The 16,315-nt window shown below is 45.5% G+C and overlaps 1 protein-coding gene across 1 annotated transcript; it reads right to left on the reverse strand.

The window, feature by feature from the left end:
- Window positions 1–682: 682 nt before the first annotated feature.
- On the reverse strand, window positions 683–12,046 carry LOC143123800 (rap1 GTPase-GDP dissociation stimulator 1). The gene is made up of 14 exons (XM_076285080.1): window positions 12,034–12,046; window positions 10,121–10,225; window positions 8,328–8,450; window positions 7,463–7,588; window positions 6,909–7,037; window positions 6,179–6,304; window positions 5,753–5,896; window positions 5,207–5,338; window positions 3,760–3,894; window positions 3,227–3,352; window positions 1,856–1,995; window positions 1,358–1,484; window positions 1,135–1,263; window positions 683–810 (listed from the first exon to the last, which is right to left on the reverse strand). The coding sequence occupies exons 1-14, from the start codon at window positions 12,044–12,046 to the stop codon at window positions 683–685; spliced, it is 1,683 nt and encodes a 560-aa protein (XP_076141195.1).
- Between the last annotated feature and the right edge of the window lie 4,269 nt (window positions 12,047–16,315).

Here is a 16,315-nt window from a genome sequence, read left to right on the forward strand (position 1 = left end):
TGTTAATACACAAGTGCTTGTTAGACAGCTGACTGTGCAGTAAATTGCTATTTCAGTTAAGGATTGCTAGTGTAGTTAGATTATAAATTAATGTACTGAACTGATTTAACCCCAGTTAATATTGTGCTTATGTGCTAACGGCTGCAAAAACTTCACACCCCAAGAAAAGGATTAAATTATCTTTTTCACAACTTTTGTCTTTATCTCTTCCCTCCCAATTAGACTCGACACACTGACAAATACTTTCACAACACTGCAAAGATATCCTATTTTCTCAAGGTCAATCCTTCTTTAAGAGTGTGAGAATTGCTTATCCTTGATGAGAAGAGGAGTGGGTGAAGTTAGGACGACACTTGATCAGGTCCTGTGCTTATGTTTTTGCTGATTATGTTTTTGTTCATAGTCTTTCACATTTTTGCCTTAGGCTTCTATGGATCGTCCAATAAAGATGACGGCATGCACCCAACCCAACCCCCCCACCCCCCCTCACGGAACCCCTTGTCTCCTCTGGTCCCGATGCTACCTGGGATGGAAGATCACGCGTTTGGGTTTTGGTTTTGGTCGGACTGGAGTGTGAAGCTCAGGTTCGGTTAGTCTGTTGGTAGTGGCAGGGGCTGTGGCGGCGGCACACGTGGTGGTGCTAATAGTCTATCGTGGTCCGAGGCGGTGACTCTGGCCCGCTTTAGCTGGTCTCGGCCAGAACGGCCAGCACAGTATCCGCCTGCGCGGCCAGCTTGGTGTTGGTGTGGCTGGAGAGCTGAGTAAGGCTGTCCTTCAGGTTCAGCTTCTCCATCTGCTCCCGCAACATACCTGAGGAACACGGAGAGAGAGAGAGAGAGAGAGAGAGATGGAGGGGCGCAGTGATTAGACGGAAAGTGAGGAGAGGAGGGTGAAAGATTGAGGGAGTGGGAGTGAAAGAGTGTGAACGATTGAAAGAGGGAGTGTGAGAAACAGAAGAGAGAGAAGAGAGAGAAAGCAAGCAGAAAGCAGAGAGGTGAAGATAGGTAATAGTCAGCCTCCATGTCTATTTGCAGCATGAAGCACAGCACAGCATTCAGCTGTTTTCCCTATACATGTTATTATCTATCTCTAAATCACATCTGGCTCTCCGCTGTAGTCCTGCTGGTTACGTACTGGAGTTGGCCAGGCTGCAGACGAGGCCCATGGTGCTGAATTTGACCTCCACGGCCCCCACCGGGTCCTCCAGCATCTTCTGCAGAGTGGGCAGCAACTCTGCCTCAGCAAAGGACTCCTGCACAGCGTCTGGACAGGCCAGAGCAGAGAGACGTGTATGTACACATATTACACAGGTAGGATATCAACGCTGATCTTATAGGTGTCAGGGTTTTAGTCTCACCAATATCTATTGCCGAAGCAATCGCCAAAGCAACCAGAGCTTCGTTCTGCATGATGACATGTTCGCTGGTTGCCATGGTGATAAGGTGTTGCATCCCCTGGGCATTGACAACAGAGTGGATAACCTCCTGCAGGATTAAACACAGCAGAATACAGAATAAAACAAATTTAGGAGAGGAATTGGACTGAGTCTGGGGGCTACTCTCGTAATTTGTTTCTCGAGTAAATTTGTGTGACATTTTGTGTTTTCTGTGTCTTTCTGTTCTGTGTTTGTGTGTGTGTGTGTGTGTGTGTGTGTGTGTGTGTTTGTGTGTGTGTGTTTGTGTGTGTGTGTGTGTGTGTGTGTGTGTGTGTGTGTGTGTGTGTGTGTGTGTGTGTGTGTGTCTGTTTGTGTGTGTGTGTGTGTGTTTGTGTGTGTGTGTGTGTGTGTGTGTGTGTGTGTGTTTGTGTGTGTGTGTGTGTATGTGTGTGTGTGTGTGTGTGTGTGTGTTTTCCTCACAGGGTCTCGACTGTGCCTGATGAGAGCAGCCAGCAGGCGGTTGGCCTCTCCTCGGACCCCTGCGTGATCCTTGGCCTCACACCACTCCATCACCCGCTTCAGCAAGCCCTCATCCTTCCCCAACACAGCGGCGGCTTTCTCTGATGGAGGGAGAACGGAACAGGAGAAGACAAATGCAGGGAGGGGAAGAAGAAGAGGGGAAGAAGAGAAAAAGAGAGAAGGACAGGGGGTAATATACAAAGGACAAAAGACAGGCTGAGATAAACATTGGGTATGTCCCACTCCAACAACATCAGGTCATCAGAATAATAACGCGTTTGACCCATAATTACAACACTCTTTGTGTCAGGCAAGGAGAGTTGAGAGAGAGGCTGGCTTTATTACCGTGTCTCTGTTTGAAAGGTAGACTGTGTAGAAGCAATCGTGGGTGGTGAAGATAATTGCATGTTTACAGCTCTAACGCTAAGGTTGTAGTCAATTTAAGTGTCAACAAAGAAACATCAGTTGTAAAGAACTATAAAAAGCGTTCTTAACAATACCCAAAGGGATTGGCAAGCACAAGGGAACAGTTGGCCTCTGCTGCTCAAATTGAAAGTAACGTCTGGTGCATACTCCACAATATTTTATCCTACAATGCTTGAACATAATTTGATTTACATATCAAAAGAAAAGGCAATTAGATGGCACAATTACAGTGCATTCTTGTGACATCAATCAGGTGCTAGTATTCACAGGTTGTGCTTTGTTAGCACTTTGTGATCCCCAGTTCTTACAGTAACACTTCATTTTTTGAACCCTGCTTCAACTGACTAACAAAACCATGTCATGTGGCTTATGTTACACATAGATTTATAACAGTCATGTCACATTAAGCTATTATGCCACTGAAAATTCTAGCAACTCTCATGACGATTACTTACAATGGTATCAGGACAATCAATTGGCAGCATGTTGAATCTTGTGTATGCAAGCTGTCATGATGACTTATGACAACGTATGGCACCTACTATGACACATAGACAGAGGCCAGATGTTATGTTGTTAGGCCATTGTATGGTTTTTTTGGGTAGTCACTTGCTATTTTTAGACAAGAACTCCATATTGCTGTTCTTGTTTAACTATAGCATTACTCAGCAGCAGTGCTATTTTATTTTTTCTTTATGTGTATACAAAGCATCTTACAGATGCCAATTAATTGCAGGGCCAGACTCCCAAGAGCAACTCAGGGTTAAGTGCCTTGCTCAGGGGCACAATGGTGGCAGCTTGGAATCGGACGCGGGATTTTTCAGGCTACTGAATGCAAAACCCGTCTCCTTATCCACTACACTACCATCGCCCACTACTACACTTCACCCTCTCATAGACTCTTACCCTGTCCGTCCACCATCATGCGTAGGGTGCCCAGCAGCTTGAACTGGACAGGGGGCATGTCCGAGCGCAGCAGGGTCTGGATCCTCTCTGTCACTCCGTCCTCCAGCATCCGCACCTTATTAGAGGCTGAGACACGCGCAGGAGGAGTCAGAGAGGATCAGCACAGGTCACACTCGCTCCACTCACAGTCCGAGCACCAGCATCATTAGAACCGTATGAGTGATGATGGTGACTAAGCCACCAGGATAATGGGGCTGCTATCAGATGACACAAGGCGGGGACAAGAGTCAATTACTGAGGGCAGCCTTGTTGCATTAATCAGACCACCTCAGCAGCCTGAGTCTGCTCATAAGGACTGGCATTAATGCTGACGTGGATTCAGTTTTATTTAATAACAGTGCTTATAAAAACTAGCATTCTCTGAGAAGTGTAAACATTGAAGCGTATACAGGAAGTATAGTATAGCACTGTGTGGTGATACAGGGAGTGTCATTCATAACATAAATCATGCTGTGGTGAGGGGCAGTCAGTACCAGGGATGGCCAGGTTCCGGAGAGCGCTGAGGCCTGCGTGCTGTACAGACACGTCCCCCTCGTCCACATGCTTCTCCAGCAGGTCCAGGATGTGAGGGACCACGCCCAGCTCCAGCATCTTCACACAGTTACTGTCTGCAAGACACACGTTACCGTGAGCAACAAGGACGTTATGGTAGGTCAAAGAATTGTACGCCACTGTCTCATTACCAAGAGGTATTCCTTCAAGTTGTTAACAGAAGACCTAAAGATCCCAGCAGCGAGTCTATGAAAACAGTGTCAAAGAGAAATCTCCACTATGGCAAGAGGAAGCCTTGACCAAATCCCAAATGCATGCTAAAGTGAGGCATCCACATGACTACTACACCTGACAGCCATCACTGCTGTTTAGGCACCTACTGTAAGTGGAATGATAGGCCTTTGTGATGTGAATGAGTTCACCAAAAAAGATGCTCCCCATCACTGTTTGATGTAGACAGAACCCCTCTTGCTGTTTGCCCAGAGTTTAACATGGGTGGCCCTCAGTATCCTCACATCCCATGTCTGAGGGTGTTTGTCTGTTGGCAGGAGATAAATGCCCACTTTCTTGTGCCACGTTAATGACAAGAGTGACCTTTTTTATATCTCCCTTCTTAGAAAATGCCACTCACATGCATCCTTTGACAACTCTTCATGCAAAATGAAAAGTGCTCTTTGAATATCGCTTCTCTCTGAGCTGTCTCTGTCAGTAGCCTGCCTCAGGGCACAGGAGCAGACAGAATGTTGAATTTTTATGATGCAGACAGAGGGGTTTGAATTCTACTAAATAATGAATGGCAATATGAAAACACGAGCAGACAGACAGATTCTAACTGAATAAAAAAGCCCAAGGGGCATTTTCAGCAAGATGAAGCATATCAACTGATCATTACCATGCGGTGAGAATTGATTATAACAACCTCTTCACTGGGATGTGTGAGGAGAGGAGAGAAATACAACCCTGAACTCAAAAACACTGAGGCCCCTCATTTACATAGTGGGTAAAGTACTGCAACGTCTGTCAGTAGTGAATTAGAGCTACTGTGTGGCATGTGGCATTGAGGTGGCATATCAATATTTGTGCATAAAGTCTTGCTCATGGTGATCAATTAGCAAATAGATTTTGCCTAGTTATTAAATTAACTTTAATTAGAATTAAAACGTTGGTCTTGCTCATGGTGTTCAATTAGCAAATGTACTATTTTGCCTAGTTACTGAATTAGCTTTAGTTAGACTTAAAACTTTGGTCTTGCTCATGGTGTTCAATTAGCAAATGTATTTTGCGTAGTTACTGAATTAGCTTTAATTAGACTTAAGACTTTGTTCTTAGCCCATCATTCCAATTAGGTTCCCGAGTCTTCGATCGAGCAGCGGCACAACAGAGACACAGATCTCGCCGAATCCACACCAGCCCTCGCGAGCCTCTCACCGTTCCTGGCGAAGTTGGCAATGGCGAGCGCACCGGCGAGCTGCAGTTGTGTGTTGGAAGACTGTAGCCAGGAGAGCACGTCCTTATAGATGCTCCCCGTCCCCTCGCCGAAGCACTTCTGCATAGACTCATCTGGAGCGCCGCCATGGTGGGCCCCGTGGGAAGGCCAGATAAGGGCAGAACAAAGGGTCACTCTCATTAGACATCACACCGAGAACATCTAAACTAATGCTATTACTGTAAGACACAGGGCGTCGAAGAATTACAAGTACTTGTTTAATTTGCATGATATAGTATAGGACACATCAAAAAGGTGTTTTTTGTCTTGTTACTCAGTTAAAACGATGATAGATGATAGATAAAGATGACATCTATTATTATCGTTGGTCAAAATGATTAAATATAATAAGAATGGTCAGCTGACAGATGGCTGAGTGGGATGATCTGCACCTCTGTTGGAGAAAGCTAAGTGACAAGGGCCATTGCACAGCTGTGTGGTAGGATGTGGAGGTTTCCATTAGGGAGAGCCAAAACACGGTGACTCACCCCCGAGCAGGAGAGACACAATGAGGTTGGAAGCTATTTTGATGCTACAGAGGTCGTGTGGGTCAGAGCCTCCCTGCAGACCTCCGATCATCTCTGACAGGACCTCTGGCACACCAGCCTCCACAAACTGCAACTTCAGCGCATCTGCGAGACACACACGCACACACACACACAGATACTCAGACACTGTCACAACATATACGCCTCTGCTAGCACTGCAATCAGCAAAAACAGTGCCTCTCTCTCTCTTAACTCCACATAGTGATCAGTGCAGCTGCAGCTGCGTGAGAAGCTTCTGCTTGACAAATCCAGAGCTTATCCACTAAGACAGATAAACAGACAGACAGACAGATACATGCATACATATACTGAACACACAATTGCATGCATACACAGTTGCACAGAATAACCGACTGACAAACACACCGCTTTCTCCCAGTGATCCCAATATTTCCAGTATGAGGTGGCGTCTCTCAGCGTCGGGGGCACGCTTCAGCTGGGCGGTCAGGACCTCTGCAACACCCACCTCCGCCAGAGCCTCTCGGGCAGCGTCTAAACAACAAGGGCAGACAGAGGGCACTCACTCACTCACACCTCCTCACTCCTCCTCACTGAAGCGGTCCCTCTGTTGGACCTGCCAGAGTGTTTTAAACATCTTCCCCATATTTCAACATAGAAATCCATGGGGGGATCTTTGTCCTCCTGTACAGAACGCGGGGGATGGACAACCTGGATGAGACGGAGGTTAAATTGCGTTGCAATGGAGATTCATTCTTTAGAGAGCTATTTGGATGGCAGAGAAAACAGATGAAAATGAATGTAGTGTGCAATGCATTCTTTACCCTAGTACCTACCACTGAACCTATCCTCCAAAGGGCAAATAAATGGCCATGTAATGTACAGTAATTTCCTGTGTATTAGCCCCATTGTGTATAAGCTGCAAGACAGTATTTTATGCAGGTTAAAAGAAACCATATTAATACCATATTAACTGCCCCTGTGTATTCATAGCTGAATACATTTTGCAATATCAATGTATAAGCCGGGGCTAATAGTTGGAAAATGACGGTATATGTTGGAAAATTATGGTATATGTTTATCTTTGGATTTAGAATCAAGTGTTTGTTTGTCTATTTGTTTGTTTCTTTATCCTCACCCATATCAGCCAAGTTACACAAGGCCAGTAGGCACACATTGACCAGCGGATCGTTCTCTGGGTAAATCTTCATGATAGTGACCAGTCTGGGAATGACTCCCCCCTCAACCAGCTTGTCCTGCTGGGTAGCTGTGAGACATACGGAGGAGACAGGAAGAGAGAGAGAGAGAGAGAGAGAGAGAGAGAGAGAACATGTATGTGTGTGTGTGTGTGGGGGGGGGGGTAGGTGAAAGATAGAGGAAGAGACAGAGAGAAAGAGAGAGGGAAACACAGAGAGAGTTCACATAAAAGACCACATTGCAATATCAGCTCTTCAGTACAACAAGCATTTGGCCTATAATTACTTGTGGCACTTCAAATAATGGCGTTTCAGTTTTAATGTGTCCTTTGAAGAGGTTTCGGGATTAAAGCTGATAGCATCATGAGCAGTGAATAGAAAATAGGACTGTTTTGCATGAAAATACATGACTTTACATATTGTTATTGTTCTATTGTTTTCAAATGTCATTTGTCTGGCTTCAGGTAGAGGCTCTGGAGTCAGAGGTGTCATTCACCATTTTCGAAACAGATCCGCCCGATAGCCCTGCCCGTGTGTAGCAGAAGCTCCTCGTCTTTGCTGTTCAGATGTGGCAAAAGGGCAGACACCAGTCCTGCCTCAATACAGCTGTCTCTCACTGCGGCTGCAGGATGGACACACACACACACACACACACACACACACACACACACACACATAACAGAACAGTGAGTCTGAGCCAGAAAGGCACTGAAATCTGCTTTATTGATGAGGAGGCTAATCCAGAGAATTGCTGATCAGACGTGACTGTGAATACTAAATGAGAACACTAAATGAAAATTGATGACATGGAGGTCAGGGAAAGATGTTGTGGTTTACTGCCGCCATCCATGTCTTCCCAACCAGGGCAGATCGAATTTCAGCCATCGGCATTTCGGTCTGATTGTGTGAGAGAGACTTTGTGTGGATTATGGTGATTGATCTACGGACGGCCAATAACATGGAGAGGATTTGTAGAGCTGAACTGGTATTCAGCTGACAAGGAAAGCCACCAGCCAGAAAGCCACCAGCCAGTAAAGCTCCATCCTACATGTGTCGATACAAGCTCAGTTATCTAAAAATGTGAAGGAGGAGACACAACTTTAATAAAGCTTCTGAAGTCTTCTTTATCCCATTTCATGACGCAACCCATTTAGTTTACACTGGCTTTGACTTTCTTCAGCAGCAGTGCCTCTGCAGTAAGGCTCATTAGGAAGGCGGTTCAGTCCAACAGATGTAACCACAGATGTCACTACATAACGATGAGAACTACAAATAGAACAGCACGATCCCTGCACTGAGTAAACACACTTCACACACACACATTCATGCACACATTTACACACATGTTCCCCCTGTATTACCTTCCCTGGCCATCTCAGCCACGACCAGGGTGACCTGGGACATGAGCGGGCCCTTCTTCCTGATGGAGTTGGCCAGCGTGGGCAGGATGCCGCTGGAGGCGATCTTCTGGGCAGCGCCCTCCTCTGAGGCAGGCAGAGAGAACAGCTCATTAGCTGTGTTAGTCAGACAGAGAGTGTGTGTGTGTGTGTGTGTGTGTGTGTGTGTGTGTGTGTGTGTGTGTCTGTGTGTGTGTGTGTGTCTGTGTCTGTCTGTGTGCTTCCCTGTATGCTTGTGTCACCAGACTTATGTGGGGGAGTGCAGAAAAAGACTGATTTGCTACAGACTGAATCCCAGAGACTTGGTAATGGAGGTTGAAGATGTGTTGGATGGTACAACGGGGACCACTGGCTTCTGAAATAGCAGCTCCACATGTGTGCAGCCAAGGAGGTTGGTCAAGCTGTCAATGTGGGCAGCGCTGCCATGGTAACATCCCTGTGCTCTTTTGACGTGGTCCATGTTACTGCTGTTGTTGTTTATAGTTTATTTTTCAGGATATTTCTGAGGCATTGAAATTCTGGGATGTAAAAAAGTCTGGGAACTGTGACACTTTTTTTTTAATGTGACACGGAACCCTCCTAACTCAGCTTGACAAGGGGAAAAGGACATCGAGTGAGAGAGGTGGCACTCGGGACATAATCTCACCTCTGTCATTAAGCAACAGCCAACCTCCTGCCTCCCGCACAAACACAGATTATCGGCTATCGCTTTGTCCTAGATACATGAGGATGAGCGCCAGGTTACTCCACTCCAACACATATGCTACTACTCCTAGCATTAGTGCACTTTCTAGAACCCCTACACACATCCACTGAAACATCTAGGAATGCAGGGTTCTGCTATGTCTGGGTACACACACTCAGTTAGGCCTAATAGGCTAAAGAGCTTAATGACTGCGGCGTCAAAGGGTTCAATAACCCGACTGGGGTGCCTCTGAAAAGAAGTTGATTGCGTCATTAGCTCATGTGATGAGTGGAGGCTTTTTATAGTCACTGAGGTGGCATATAGATGCAGATGCTCTGAACAGGAGAGACATAGCTTTCACATGGTCTACAGGTCTACACAAATAGTCTGTGCACTAATCATTGATGCTGTTCCACCTTACAGCTTGTTACACCCTAGCTCGTTGGCAAATGTCCTGTTATCAATGGGTGACAGGTAGCAAGTAGAGATGAGGCTTGTTAAGAGGTGAGTTGTCAGTGAGGTGTTAGTAACCACTTCTGGTTTGGGACAACTCTGTGAAAACAAATGTATGGACAACTGATGTGTTTAAAAAATGGCACTGAATATTTAGTGATTTAATCATCATAGTCATTTTTCCATGAGCCAGTCGTAGTTTGTAGGGGCACTCACTCAATCCAGCGATCATCAATTTTAGACTCTAATGCTTTTGCCATTTTACCTAGCTCATCAGAATAGTTGTATGACATCTTCAGTGGACAAATAGGTTCTGTTGTCACAAAGTACAGCCCATAGACAGTGCTTTACGTCCAGAGGAAATGACGACACACTTTTATCCTCCATGAGACAATTGAGACAGACAGCGCATTACCCCTGATTGTGCGCGGCTTCAGTCTTTCTTTATTTTTGGTTTACAGGGACTTTAATGGGTTTACTGATGTTCTCACACCATCAGGCTGCTGTTAGATTGCTCCAGTGCAATGGTTAAGCCAGGGGGTGTAGCCTACTGCAGTGGTGTGCAGTGGTCTTGACGGGTCTACATGTATTAGTTAGACTAATGGGGTTGCAGACTCACTCTTTTCCAAGAGGGTGCTCAGCAGTGTGTCCAGGTGGGGCTTCAGCTCCTCATCAATGACCTCTGTGCTCACACTGATGGCCTTCAGAGCCTCACTCAGAGCCTCTGCAAACACACACACACACACAGAGTCACAAACACAGACATACACACATGGATGCATGCGCACACACACACACACACACACACACACACACACACACACACACACACACACACACACACACACCACACATTAATTTATAGCAACAATTGATGACAAATGACAACAGTAACTAACTAATACAGTGCCATCAACGGAGAGAAGCTAAAAAGGTAATGTGTGTGTGTGTGTGTGTGTGTGTTTTGTAACAAACTATACAGTAGCCTCAGACATTGCAGTGATTTGAACTCTCATCTATGTGAATATCAATGATCCAAAGAGAAATTATGCTTTCCTCCCTTGTAACACCTCTGCTTGGTACACAAACTGGACCCTGCTGGCAGGCACACACAAATGCACACTATACAATTTTCCTTTCAGGATCAATAAAGTAGTATATCTATCAACCTAACACTATGCTGAACACTGCACCCATCTTACTGAATTACAGTGAAGACATGGTTGTTTGAACACACCCTGTGAATGTGTGTGTGTGCTTTTGTGTTTGTGTAGGCTTGCACAGAAGGTCTCGGGTTATTCCTGTGGGTGTACTGAGAAGCATCATCCTTTCCCAAGACTATCAGTAAACTTGACAAAAATACTGCAGCATAGCCTGACTAAAAACTCAAGCTGTTAATATATGTGCCTCTTTGTCTGGAAGTTAAGTCATTCAATTAGTCCATTTACTGAGCCAAATAGCTTTTCATCTCCATGAACTTGTCTCAGTGACAATAATGAAGAGTGAGCTCATGTCTCTGAAATCCCATGTGTGAATAAGAGGGAATCATTTGGGGGTAAATCTCTGCCACCACCCTGCTCCATGGCAGATGTTTAATGATGTGTGCTGTGATTTCAGCCGGTGTGTTAAAGTTGGATGCCAGTCCAACAATCATGACGGACTCTATGTTCAGCTCCACCAGCATATACAGGCTCTATATCCAGTGCTGTGGTCAGTGCTCCTGGAAGAGGCAGTGCAGGCGGTGTCACAGAGTGGCACGTAATCACTCAAGCTAATCCCCTGGTAATCAGAGTGAAAATAGACAATCTGCCTTTCTACTGCCATGGTGCTGTAGCCTGGCAGAATGTGAAGCGTAGCCCTCTTGCTCCCCGCAGCTCAAGCTTGTCTTTTCTCCCTCCGTCCGGACCGAGACATTGGGTCGTGGTGTGGAGGGGATGAAAAGACGTAGCAGAGGGGAGCCTGCCTGGGTGCTCGTCAGCTGTGGGGACACGCAGAGACCCCCCCCCCCCGCTGTGGTTGCTGTTAACTGGAGCCGGTCTGCCTCGCAGCGAGCTTTCTGAGTAAAAACGTCTCAGTGTATGTATCAGTGAGCCCCGAGAATTCTCATTTGCATCCTCCAGGACTGTGGGTCCACAGACCCCAACCCCTCATACCAACTAGCAGACAGTCTCTGCTCTTTCACCATTACCCAAGGGAGGGCATTAGAGCTACACTCTCCGCCAGGAGCCACAGCAATGGACGACATGCACCCGAACACAAGCCGCCTGGTTCCCCGCACTGCCTTCCTGCCTCACACTCATCCCCACTGTTAGCGGTACATTACAACCCCCCACACACGCTCTAGGACTAATGTCTATTTTGTCCCCGGTAGCATCAAAGGCACTGTAGCGTAATGTGCATGCAGACACAGAGAGGCAGAGGAAAGGATGAGAAAGAGAGAGAGAGTGAAAGACAGAGCGAGAGAGAGAGATTGAGAGAGAGAGAGAGAGATTGAGAGAGAGAGAAAGGAAGAACTGAGAGTCTGTCACTCACCCATATCTGCCATGGCTGCTGGTCCACGGTGTCTCCCAGTGTCTGTCTCTGTCTTTCTCCGCCGCTGTCTCTGTGTGTGTGTGTGTGTGGGGAGGGAGTTTGTGTGTGTGCGTGCGTGTGTTTGTGTGGGGGTGGGGGTGTATGTGTTTGTGTGTGTGTGTGTGTGTGTGTGTGTGTGTGGCGGCGTAGACTCAGTAACGAGCGGCGAGCAGCTCTGCTTAAGGCCAGGCAAGCTCCAGTATTCAGATCAACAGCTCCGCATCAGCTGAGCAGCCAGTGATTCCCCCTTTCTTTCTCTCTCTCTCTCTCGCTCTCTGCCTTTTCCTTTCACCAGTGTTACATGCACATTATGCTCCCTCGTTCACCTCCCACACACTTTCCCCCTGACACCCTCTCTACCCACTCTGTCTGTTGTCCCGAATGTAATTCCTCTTTATCCCGTCTTATTTACAGCCTCTCTCTCTCTCTCTCTCTCTTTCCTCTACCTCTTCAGTCCATGTATACGCTTCAGTATCTGACTCTCTTGGCATCACACACTGTCAAACTGTATTTCCCTTCTTGTATTTCTCTGTCTGTCTATCATGTTCTCTCTCTCCCTCTCTCTATCTTTCGCACTTTGTCTCTCTCTATCTTTCACGCTCTCTCTTTCCCCCTTTCCCTCTCTCGCTCGCTCTCTCCTCTCTCTGCCAGATTCCCTCCCCCACCCCCTACCGGGCAGTAGCAGCCTGTTTCCCCCCGCAGCCTTCTCTTCCTCTCTCTGTGGCTCTCCTCTTAATGCACTCTAAACCCTAAATCTCCTCAAAGCTTATCAGTTGCCAATTAGCCTGCAAGCTACAGGGCGAGTGCTACACCAGATCCTTACTCTTTCTCCAGGGCGCTTCACGGCTCATCGTGTGTCTTTGTCCAGAAGACACACACTCTGTCAAGTCATTACCAGTGCTGCCATTTTATAGCAATTTCACAGTGACCCCAGTTGTCAGATTTGTAACTGGGTGGTGTCAGCTATAGAGTAGATGTTTATTTTCTGTTGGTTATTATTGTTGGGATATGAAATATGAAATATGATCATTGTAAAGAACACATATCTCCCCTGCAGTGCGTTATCAGTTAGAGATCAATGCAGATCTGTGCAGTGATGTAATATTTATGTGTCTTCACGAGAATCCTTCACCTCCCGCAGGTTAAACAATCCGTAGTCATTCGACATTATATTCACCTAAGGCCACACACTGTCAAAATGTGTTAAACAAAGCCTTTTGTGTTCTCATGTCAAAGTAAATTACACTGAAAATACACTAGAAACAATACAAGTATTCATTTTCAATCGTATTTGGAATGAGCCAGTAGGCTATGGCTGTAATGAAGTCTGATGCTCCACCAGCAGAGAGCAGCAGTGAGCAATGCTTTATGTCATCTCACAGCAGAAAATAAAATATGTCCTGAAGAGACCTTGCTCATCATGCCTTCAGAAGGAATGAATGACAGAAGATTAATTAATTCAGTTTTAATTGGAGTTTTCTCTGACAATCATTACTGTTCACATAAGAGGGAATGCAAATGACCTTGTTTCAAATGGAAACAACTGCATCAGCACCAATGCAGAGAATCTTGAATAGTCATTAAGCTTGCCTGTGGAGTGTACTGTTGGCCCCAAAATGAAGCATGCAATTGCATACAGTTGCAATTCCAATTCTTGACAGTAGGTGTCAGCCTCACAAAGGTTTCTACAGAGCATATCTATAGGTTTCCAAGGTTCCTTACATACAGAATTGATCATTTTGATGATGTGTTTTGGTAAATAAATACAAATTATACATTGGCTGTACTGTGTGATTGTGTAAGATTATTTAAGATTAAGACAATGTAATATTTTTTTAGTGTGTGTGTTTTGAGCTGGCTTTCAAAGGAATTTTAAAAATGTAACACGCCAAAAAATAACTAAGCCTATCTTAACCATGAGTGATAACAGCTTGATATCAAACTTCCTTTTAGGTTTCGCACGATTCTCTTGCTTGTTTTGAAACTGCCCCTCAAATCACCTCTCCCCCTAGAAAAAAACAGGACATCCACAGACTAAACAACACTGGTGAAAAATGGTCCTTTTCAGGCGAGCAGGATTCTTCCTCAAATAATGGCATGAATGTCCCAAGTGTCACTGGGGTCATAGCCAGGGACCAGAGGTCTAGTTAGACAGTCAGGATTGGCTTCAGTGGGCTAGAAAAAACTTCTGAAGTCATTGAGCTTCCCACGTATTACCCTGTTTAACAGTGCCATAGTGACCAAAGATATTTTGTGTGAGACAAATAAAGCAACAATCTATTCACTTTATTTTCTGTCATGGTATCCTGAAGTCACATCGCTTGGAAGAATTGGCAGTGTCATGGAATTACTTTTCATTGAGGATACTGGACACCAAAGGGGGAACTTTCCTTGCCAGACGCTCTGAGGTCCCATATTTCACTGAATGCGTTGTGGTGTAGACATCCACAGGGATTCATTCCGTTTTTGCAGCACGCTGAATGAGCGCTGTTGAAAAGGATCAAATCAAGTGTTTCTCATGGTCTCATGGCTCAATGATTAGCCTAGCAGAAATCGGAGCACTGAGCGCTTCTCAACCTAAGAGTCTGCAGGCTGTAATACTACCACCACAAGAAGAAATAACTTTATTTATATTATATTTATATTCAAAATGTTGAAAGTAGGCTACAGAGAAGGAACAGCGTGAGGAACACAACTCTGTGATTCAGTTCAGATTACTTGATTTATATTCTCCTCATCTTTCTATTCCATGTAATCATTCATGTTAATTCATGAGGTTGAACAGGTCATCCACAAGATTAACGAGCAAAATGGGATGACGTCAGTTTACCTCATGGAAAGAATCAACTCTGTACATACATTTCCAGGTGGTATATGGCTGTACACGCTCTCTCTCTTTCTGACTATATATTTCTCTCTTCATCTCTCTATCACTCCTTCTCTCTCTCTAATATGCTGTTTATTCCAGTTATATGCTTGAAAGGAGAGACCATGATGAGGAAGGACCATCATCAGCTGACATAGGCACTCTAGAAGATACCATGCCGTCATCACCATCACAAAGTTCCATCACAGGAGTAACTCATGAGACTTGCCTGTGAGGCAGAGGATGCAGAGGTGAGGTAATTTCCTTTGAGCAGCCTTGTTGTCCAGACGGATTTCATTAGCTAATGGATTTGCTCTGCATTAATCAATTCACAATCCCAGACATTTGCCCCTGATGCCTGAATTGTCTTTATCTCATCTCTCTCTTTCTCATTCTCACTCTATCTCTCTCTCTCTCTCCCTCCCTCTCTCCCTCTGTAAATGAGATGACGTATAGTGACCAGTAAAAGGTTTAAGCGAAGGTAACTCTTTAATGGGATTGCATGTGGTAGGACTCTCAAACTGCTGGTCTGCAAACCCCCAGGGCACATAGTGGTCTTTTAAAGCACCAGAGTGCTAGACTTGAAAGGAAAGGTTTGAAAAATGAAATGAAAAGGTTTAGAAATCATACTTGATGTGAACGAATGAACGGTTCATATTACAAAAGACTGCAAAGATAAAAGATTATGGAAATGCAGTTAGAGTGTCATGTGGTAAGGATAGTAGGGGCAGAGGTGCAGCAACACCCCCCCCGCCCCCCAACCCCAACCCACCTCCTGCTCCAAACACGTCTCCGCCAGCTGGGTCTTTGAGGGCGGCACGCAGCGGGGGGGTTAGGAAAAAGAGGTTCTCATGCCCGCCAGCGATCCCGCACCCATGTGCCATCTGAAATCAACTAGATGGGGAATGGGGGGGGGGACAAACTCCTCATCAAATATTCAGCGACCCAAAGACCTGGGCAGCAACAGTGCGTCTCCCCCGAGTCCTGCCCAACGTGCACTTTGGAGCTTTGTATTGTGGGGGCAATATGGCACTGTGAATATTAAACACCAGGAGTAGTGAAAAGCGCATGAAAAGGAGCCGAGATCAACAAAAGAAACAGGGATGAAGTAACCTTGACTGGGGGCACATAATGAGTGTGGGTCTTTGTCTATGAGGAAATGCATACTGTGATGTGCCTAGTTTAAATTCAGGCAGAGATTTACTCATTGTTACTGTTCTCATTAGCTTGCCTAGTTTCCATGCTGCATCATTCATGCATTATACAAATTCAGATGAACGTCAATATGATTTATTCGCTGATTTACTCTCGATGAGGAAGAAAATACTGTAGCCTGTATGTAATCACACATGTTTTAACATTGACATGTGTGCCGAT

This window comes from Alosa pseudoharengus, unplaced genomic scaffold (genome assembly GCF_046254945.1).
Source record: "Alosa pseudoharengus isolate Yale_2024_CS ecotype anadromous, Long Island Sound unplaced genomic scaffold, YU_APseudo_1.1 YU_APseudo_1.1_scf_15, whole genome shotgun sequence".
In the NCBI taxonomy this organism is placed as follows: Eukaryota; Metazoa; Chordata; class Actinopteri; order Clupeiformes; family Clupeidae; genus Alosa; species Alosa pseudoharengus.